This window comes from Sarcophilus harrisii, chromosome 2, assembly GCF_902635505.1.
Source record: "Sarcophilus harrisii chromosome 2, mSarHar1.11, whole genome shotgun sequence".
Lineage (NCBI taxonomy): Eukaryota > Metazoa > Chordata > Mammalia > Dasyuromorphia > Dasyuridae > Sarcophilus > Sarcophilus harrisii.
Genome location: NC_045427.1, coordinates 352,317,022 through 352,325,858, shown reverse-complemented (window position 1 = coordinate 352,325,858; position 8,837 = coordinate 352,317,022). Strand labels below are relative to the sequence as shown.

The following is an 8,837-nucleotide window of genomic DNA, read 5'->3' as shown; positions in this document are numbered from 1 at the left end:
AATGCTGCCTAGGCTTTGCTGGGAATCTATTTTTCCTCTGGCTGCAACTGAATCTCACTATTCTCCCCTCCTCTTTTCCCCCATTACCCAACAAATATTCCCAGCTGAAACTGAGAGACAATGTAAGTGAGGCAGTGGGAATGGGACCCAATCTCTTCTTTTTCTATCCTTGCCCTTGAGTCCCTTGTAAGTCTGCAGCTGTTGACTATCATTATCCTAGCCAGGAGGTCCTGGGACCTGGCAGCCCTTAGGGGCTGCAATGAATTCTCTGCAGCATCTGTGGGATGGACATGGACTCATCTGGAGCAGCAGTCCCTGGTCATATTGCCATTCCAAATGTGGGCCACAGACAGGTGAGAGAGGAGGGGTGAACAAATAAAGAGAATGCTCTGGTCAGGCAGAAGGGGTAAGAGGAGGATAGACACAGGAGATGCTCTGGCAGGTCAAAGGAGAGAGAGAGAGAAATAGACACATAGGGGAAACTCTGGGCAAGCTAGGAAGAGGGGAGATGTAGCTACAGTAGAAAAAGATGTTACATTGGAAACAAAGTTACAGTGGAAAGATGGGCTTGCTGTGGGGCCTGAGAAAAAAAGGCATTATTATTATGCTTCAAAATGAAGAGACTTGAAAAATCTTGCCTGGGATAATTCACAAAATAGAGAACAGAAAAAGGACAATTTCATTAAATTTGGGGACATCGCATATGTGTATATCTTATTTCTATAGTGTCTTAACTATACAAATCATGTTTCTCTTTGGAAGGCAGGAAATACAACCATTATTGCTCCCATTTTATAGATAGGGAAAATAAGGACAAAAAAATTATGTGATTTGCCACTAAGTGGCCAAGGCAGGACCAAAAAACACTGGCCCTTCAATCCCTAGATCCAGGGATCTTTTCATTAATTCCTTTCCTTTGTCATGATTTTTTTAATCCCATCATTCAAAAATAAAGCCTGGCCTTGAGCTTCCTGAAAACAGTCTTTAAAGACAGTACGCAGAATAGTTTAGTGTGAGAGGGCCCCATGTATAAAATAGGAAAAAGGTGATGGGAACCAGAAGTCCAGAGTCTGAGTACTGGTTCAGGCACTGTGTGTGACCTTGAACAAGTTTGCCTCAGTTTCTCTGTCTCTGTGAATCTCTATATCTCCATTGCCCGATCTCTCTCCCTCAGTTTCTCTTTCTGTAAAATGAGATTGAACTGGGTAGCTCCTTCCTACCACTGTTAATTTATGGACTGGTTTATGTACATCTCTGATGTGGTGTGAATATGAATGTAAAGGTGCCAAATAATAATTACCTGCATTTACATATTTATGTTCACAATCATTTAGTGAAGTAGGGGCCATTATTATTCCCATTTCACTGATGAGAAAACCGAGGCAGAGAGCAACTGAGTGTCTAATCTGAGATCACACAAATAGTAAAGTGTCTAAGATTGGATTTGAATTCAACTCATTGTATGGGATTTGAGTTGGAAGTATTGTGTACGACAACACTCTTGGATGAGTATTTCAGGGAATATGTGACCAAGCTGAGTATAAATGAGTATATCTGATAAAGTGTATGCCGGTTTTGGAGACGAGGGCTTCTGTGAGTGGTGCCTGATATGTAAATATGCAGAGGTAAGTCTGTGTATGGAAGAGATTAACTGTGAGTCTGAGTTATGTCTGGGGAAAGTCTGAGTGTGAATCTCTGAATGTGAAGAAAGAGAAACAGGAACAAGATTTTGTGATCATGCTTGGGAGGAATGTGTCTGAGGGAGTGTGAGTGTGGATCTGTGCCTATTCCTGAGTGAATCAAAGGTTAAGCTTTTCCCATGGGTGGAAACGCAGCTAATTAAAATGTTAAATCCAATCTTTGCAGTTGGCACACAGTAGGGACTTAGCAAATGTTTCTTGATTCACAAAAGGAGAGAAATTGAACCTCAGGAAAGGATCTCCAGCTTGAAGGGCTCGGAAACGGGGAAGGTAGTTCAGACTTCCAAATCACTTCGGGTTAAATGCCTTTATTAAGGATCCGCTATGTGTGAGGAAGGCGTGTGAGCGGCTCTTGGGAGGAAGGGAGCAGACTCTCAATAAACGCCTACGAAGTGCCCACACACAGGGCTAAGCCCTTCCATGAGCTTGCACTTTCTAATGTTGCAGTATGGGTAGGGTGTAAATACGAAAAGGGCACGGTGAGTGGGAGAGACATGGGCCGGTGAGGGCAGAGGCTTTCCAAGAGCAGGTGACGCCCGTTCTGCTTCTAGAGGCAAACGTCAAATGATCACCAAAAGACCTCAGAGACTCCGTAGTAAAACGCCCTAATTTTACAGATCAGGAAACTGGGGACCAGGAAAGTTTAAGTGAACAGTCCAGATTCTTGCAGGTGGTGGGAGTCAGGGGTGAGACTTGAACCCAGATCCTCGGACTTCGGGGGCGGGTGGGCTGCCGACTCAGAACACCTAGTGACATCCTCCCACGCCCTGTTTTACGGTTCCTCGCTTCGTGAGGCTGTTATATTTAGAAGGGATATCAGGGATCATCTAGTGCAATCCCGTTTCACGGACGGGGAGACCGAGGCTCGGGATGCAGAGGGGACTTGTGACGTCACAGGGGCCAAGCTCCAAGCCCACGGCGCTTTCTCTCTCTCCTGGGGCGCCCCCAGTCTCGGGGGCACCAGGTCAGGGAAGCCCCGAATCAGACTCGGCGGTGTTTCCCAGCCCCGACCCGCGAGCGCAGGGCTCTTCCCCGCTCCCGCACCCCGAAGCCCACCCAGGGCAGGAGAGGAGCGCAGGAGCGCCGTCGCGCCCCGGGCTGGGTCCGCAGGGCCTCGGCGAGCTGGGGGAGGGGGCGCTCGGGCTCGACACGACAGCCGGCCCCCCGGGAGGGGGGGGGCGGTGGCCGGAGTGGGAGAAGTATCGCGAGAGCGGCCGGTCACCAACCTGCTCGGCGCGCGCACACATCCCTATGAAAGCTCACTCCCAGACGGGGGCCGAGCCCCGCGGGGCGGGGGGGGGGGAGGGGGGGGGCGGGCGCCGCAGCTGGCGGGGCGCGCGGGGGGGGGGGGGGGGGCGCGCGCCGCTGGAGCCGCGGAACCTCCCACTTGTCCGTCCGTCCCTCCTCCCTCTCTCTCCCCCTTACCCCGCCTTCCAGGGGCCGCCCGGGGCCGGGACAGCCCGCCCCAGGCGGAGGTGGAGAAGGGGGTGTGTGAGGTGACCTCATTCCTGCCCCGCTCCTGGAAGTCCCCGGCATCTCCGCCCCTCGGTGCGCCCCTCCCTCCCTCAGTCCCTGGGTCCGTCCCGCCCTCCCTCCCGGCTCCGAAGTTTGGCTCCCGGCTGCGGTGCCGCAGCCCTGGGTGCGGCTTGCCTCCCCTGGGCGCCCTGCAGCTCCCGAGCCCCTGCGGGCGGGCCGCCGCGACGCGCACTTCCTGAAACTTTTTCTCGTTCTTTTTTGCGTCGGGGCCTGGGACTGGCGCGGGGGAGAAAGGGAGCAGGAAACTTCGGGACCGCGGCTCGGGCCGGCCGGACCGGGGCCCGGGGCCCGGCGGCTCGGGCAGGGCAGGGAGCGCCGGGGCCGCCGCCGCGCGGCTCCCAACGGGGCTGGAGAAACTTTAAAAGGCGGCCCCGCTGTGGTTGGCTGGTAGCGAGATTCCGAGCAACATATGGCATTAAAAGGAGCGCAGCTGGAGGTAACATTTCTATCGCTGGGAAGTCGGAGCAGCTGACTCTCCAGCTTGCCTTGTAATTAGCAAACCGAGCACTCCTCTCCCCGCCCCCCTCGCTCCCTCTCCCCCTCGCAGCAGCCTTCCCTCCCTCCCTCGCTCCCTCCCTCGCTCCTTCTTGCACACTCTCACACCCTCACTCTCCTTCTCCCTGGCCCGGCAGCGGCGGCTGCTCCCGGCCCCGGGTGCTGGCGCCCGCCCAGGCGGAGGGTGGGAAGGAGGCGGGAGGGGGGTCCATGCTCGGCTTGTCGCCCGGGGGGCACCCGGGGAAGGTAAGGGGGCTCTGGGGAACTTGGGAGCTGAAAAGACCTCCCTCCTCCTCCTTCTCCTGGCTGTCCTCCCCACGCCAGCCTTGGGTCTGGTTCTGGCCCCGGCTCTGGATCTGGTTCTGGCTTGGGCTGTGGCTGTGAATCTGGCTCTGAGATCTGCCTCTGGCTGGGTCAGGGAGTCCAGGGTTTCGATGTAGCAAAGAAAAGTGAAGTTCATTCTCGGGGCGGGGGAAGTTTGGCTCCCATGGAGCTGGAGGAGGGGGAGGGAGGGAATAAAGGAGGGGGGGATCTGGGGGGCTCTGCAAGGGCCTGGGAAGGGGTGGGGGAGGAGGAGGAGGGCAGCTTCTGTGACCACAGTAACTTGTACTTGTGGGATTTATCTCTTCTGAGTGAGACAGACAAAGGTTAGACTGCTTCTCTTCTTCTCTTCATTTTTCTCTTTTTCCTTCTCTTTCCTCCTCTGGATTTCTGTGTCTTTCCCTTTCTATGTCTCTCATCTTCTCGTCTCTGACTCTTCCCAACTCGGTGTCTCTTTCTTTTCTCCTATCTCTTTCTCCCTCCTCACCTCCCTCTTCCTGTCTCCCCTTCTCACCCAAGCTCTGGATTATTCTTCTATGTCTCACCCTTTCTTATCCTCACCCCTCTCCTCTTTCTCTTTCTCCCTCTATCCTAGGTCTTTTTTTCCTTCGGGTCTCTTGCCGGTTATCTTCCCCCCCACTGTGTTTCTGAAGCTAGCTCTTGTTTACTTATGATCAAGTTTTTCCTGCTCTCTAGCAGGTGCCGAGGGATGGGAGAGTTAGTTTAATACAAACCAAACTCCAGCGAACAATTATTCCTGACTGGCCCTTTGCTACCTAGGCAGGGAGAGGGAGGGAGGCAGGCAGGCAGACAGGCAGGCGAGCAAGGAGGGAGGGAGAGCGAGCCAGCTAGCGAAGAGAAGAGCCGACTTGTTTGGTTACAGCTGCTAGGAGGTTTGAGTTTCCAGGCGCATTCAAGTTTTTCCTGTTTGTGCCCAGGTTATGAAGGCAGAATGGAGTTCCCGGACCACAGCCGGCAGCTGCTGCAGTGCCTGAGTCAGCAGAGACACCAAGGATTCCTGTGCGACTCCACTGTGCTCGTCGGGGAAGCTCGGTTCCAGGCTCATAGAGCTGTGCTCGCTTCCTGCAGCATGTACTTCTACCTCTTCTACAGGGACCAGTTAGACAAAAGGGAGATTGTGCATCTGAACAGTGACATTGTCACGGCCCCAGCCTTCAGCCTGCTGCTTGAATTCATGTATGAGGGCAAGCTGGAGTTGAGCAGCCTGCCTATTGAGGACATCCTAGCTGCTGCCAGCTACCTCCACATGTATGACATTGTCAAAGTCTGCAAGGGTAAACTAAAGGAAAAAGAACTAGTGATTGAGGAAGAGAAGGACAGACCTTTCCTGGGCCCTAGCATATCCCTGGACCATGAGTTAGAATTGCCTGGCCAGCCAAGATTCAGTCCCCTTGAGTACGATCGGTCTGGGGCTCACCCCACCTGGTCCAACAACCTCTTGGGGCCTGCCTCGTTGTCCAAAAAAGCAGAGCTTAGTCCAGGTCCTGGGAAGGCCAAACCCTTGGATAATGGTGTGGGGGTCTCTCTGTCTCAGAGGACTGAGCTCCCAATACCCACTCCGGCTCCTGGTGACTCAGAGTGTGCTCTGGATCTGTCTCTGAAGCCCATTTCAGGGAGGGATGCCCTCCATACCTCCTACGTCTTCAGACAGCTGGCTTCTGATCATCGGCAGCAGGAAGCAGAGCTGATGGTGAAAGATGAGCAGGACTCGTTGTCAGACCAGGAGGATGGCAAGGCAAGGAGTCCAGAGGGCCAACCATTTGGGCCTGTGGCTAAAAGCCTGGTCACAGGCCTGGGTCACATGTTTCATGGCCAAGAAGATGAGCTAGATCCGGAGCGGGATGAGAGTGAAGATGACCTGGATGCATCAGATCTCTCTGCTTCAGAGGTTCTGGGGCCCCCCGGCCACATCTGCATCTGCCCCCTCTGCAGCAAGGTATTCCCCAATCCCCACGTCCTGCAGCTGCACCTGAGTTCTCACTTTCGGGACAAAGACGGTGGCTCCAGGGCTCGATTGTCACCAGAGGGGTCAGTCCCCACCTGCACTCTCTGTGGAAAGACCTTCTCGTGCATGTACACCCTTAAGAGGCATGAGCGGACCCACTCAGGCGAGAAGCCGTACACTTGTGTGCAGTGTGGCAAGAGCTTCCAGTACTCGCACAATCTTAGCCGGCACGCGGTGGTGCACACTCGGGAAAAGCCTCATGCCTGCAAGTGGTGTGAGCGCCGTTTTACACAGTCTGGGGATTTGTACCGGCACATCCGAAAGTTCCACTGTGGCCTTGTCAAGTCCCTGGTGGTGTGAAGGGTGCTGAAGGAGTTGGGGTTGAGCTGAAGTGTGTGCATGTGTATGTGTGCGTGCGTGTGTGTGTGTGTGTGATTTGGAGAATGGTTGTAGCTGCGGCACCCAGCCCGAGGGGCTTTGGGGTGTAAAGCTGGGCGGTCCTACTGCAGGACAGGGACATGCAGAAACCGTTGTGGAGAGGTGGTCTTGCATCACCACTCCCTGGAATGCCTGATCTAACCTCTGAGTTGAATTCTGAAGCTGCCTCTAGAAAAGCCTTTTTTCCAGGGATATGATTAGAGGCCGAGAGGACCTGTCTTTTGAAGTTCTTACCTCGTGATGTTTTTTTTTCCCTTATTTGTTTTTTTTCTTAGCTCAGAAAGAAGAGAATGTGCTTCTTAGAAACTAAAATGCTTTCTATGCTGACTTCCCTATTTCTGCCAACTGGGCTCTGCGCAGCAAGCATTCGGAGACAGAGAGATAGAGAGACCCCTTTAAGTTCCACTTAACATTCTCTTCTTGATCGTTTCTCAGGAGGTTTTACGTAGTTGTTTCTCATTTCCACTATTCACTTTCTAGATTTCCTTTGAGTAAATGTCATTTTCAAGACTTCTTTTATTGATCTTATGGATTGTTTGTCTTCCTTCCCTGGGCCTTTTGGAATGTAAAGGGAATAATTATAGGACTTGCCTTTTTCCTTTTGCCCTTTCCCAATGAAGAACATGTATGTCATGCAGAATGATGTCTTTGGGAATTAGTGAGTTCTATTAGAGGCTTGGGATCAGGATAGAAATGGAAGCTCTTTGATATACTGGGAATAGTGGGGGCAGAATTTGGTGTTGGATGAGCCACAGAACAAACAAGACATTCCAAGTTCCTGGTTCTGAGTTGGAAAGATTGGGACTGGAGGGCTGGGGAATGGTAGCCATGGGAGAAGACCAGGAAAGTGACAAGTAGAGTAATAGGTATGCCCTTGGAAAGGTAGGAACAGTTGTTATTCAAGTATGTATATTGAGGCAAGTAGTGGAAAGAACATTTGAGGTCCCCATATTCTGTCAAATGTAGGATTTAAGGCAGGAAGATCCAGTAGTTCAAAACTGTTTTAAAGACAGATTTAACATGGGATCAGAAATAAATGGGTCCTTTGGAGTTATTAAAGAATCTGAGAGTTCACCCAAGTTGGAGCTACCTTCTCTATGCAAAGTCTCAAGTGAATGGCCAGCCTCTCTTTAGGGCATGGGAATTGAATGTACCTCTTAGAAGGCTTGCTGGTGGAGTCTGAGAAGGAGGTCAGATTTAACTTTGTCAATTATTTTTCCTCTTTGAGTCTGAGTCCCTGAGTGTGTCTGAGCAAATGATGTTGGGTGTGTTTGTGGATCTGAGTGTTGCTCAGCTGGCTGGTCTCCTAACTGAGGTGGGGCTGAGAGGGATTGACCACTGACCACTGCTTCCTCATCATCCACTCCCCCACTAACCTGGAATTTCCATAAGGTTGCTTGTTATTAATAGCACTGAGCTTACTTTCTGAAACACTTCAGATTTTTCTAGGGGGGGTGGGGTGGGATGAGGATTTCTTTTCTTTCTTTTTTTTTTTTTTTTTTTTTTTTTTTTTTTTTTTTTTTGCACATTTGTCTGTTTGCCCTCCCTGATCATGAGCACTGACTGTGGCAAGGAGATGTATGGTTTCAGGAGGGCCATATGGGAGTTGTTTAGCTGCAACCTGTGGGAAGGCTCAGTTTCTTTGAGGAACTTTGGCTTGTTCTCCTCCTTCCCCACCTACCCTAGCACCAGCCCCTTTTGAACTCTGAATGTAATGTGAAAATTCATTTTATTTATGGCATGTGTCTCATTTCATTACCTGACTGTATCTATTTCTGCTGAAACTGTTACATGGCTTTGGAAAATGTGGTGACCTGCATTGTCGTCCTGTGGACGTGTGACTCCGTATCGTGGTCTTAGCCTACTGAATAATATATCAATACATACTTTACGCATATAGATAGGCGTACATATATATATATATTTTGCTGTGATTGGAAATAGCACTGAGGACGAAGTCTACTAAAATTAAGTTATTTTCCTTTTCTCCTGATGAAACTTGATGTAGTATTTATTAGAAGTTTTAATTTGAAGTGATACTGTAACTGCTAGAAACCTTTTTTTTTTTTTTTTTTTTTAAAATGATGAGTTTATCTCCACTGTAATGCTTCCCAAAGTTTCTTTGTTTGGTAAAGGAACGAGTAACTAATATATATTAGTATTGATGAGAAGGGTAGCTGAAGTTTTTCTAAGTTTTTATTTTTTTACTTTAAAATTTTGCATAATGTTTTTTGTGATCTCTGTGAATAAAAGCAAATTGCAGACTCACATATTCCATACCAAGCCCAGTCCATACCCAAGTAGTAGTGAGACAGGAGACTGCAGGTAGGGCCATCTATAACTGAAGCTTCCCTTCAGTGGATGCCCTTCAAGCAGAGGGC

General features: G+C 50.7%; 1 protein-coding gene across 2 annotated transcripts; it reads left to right on the top strand.

The window, feature by feature from the left end:
- The first annotated feature begins 3,460 nt into the window (after nt 1–3,460).
- ZBTB42 (zinc finger and BTB domain containing 42) lies at nt 3,461–7,920 on the top strand. 2 transcript variants are annotated; one of them, XM_012550005.3, is made up of 2 exons: nt 3,461–3,672; nt 4,991–7,920. In XM_012550005.3, the coding sequence occupies exon 2, from the start codon at nt 5,005–5,007 to the stop codon at nt 6,376–6,378; it is 1,374 nt and encodes a 457-aa protein (XP_012405459.1). In that variant the 5' UTR covers nt 3,461–3,672; nt 4,991–5,004; the 3' UTR covers nt 6,379–7,920. The 2 variants fall into 2 exon arrangements, with proteins under 2 accessions (XP_012405459.1, XP_023359756.1); XM_023503988.2 differs by lacking the exon at nt 3,461–3,672 and adding an exon at nt 3,688–3,977.
- The last annotated feature ends 917 nt before the right edge of the window (nt 7,921–8,837 follow it).

Bases quoted from the DNA above. Each gene is read 5' to 3' on its own strand.
- ZBTB42 (XM_012550005.3), top strand. From the start codon at position 5,005: ATGGAGTTCCCGGACCACAGCCGGCAGCTGCTGCAGTGCCTGAGTCAG.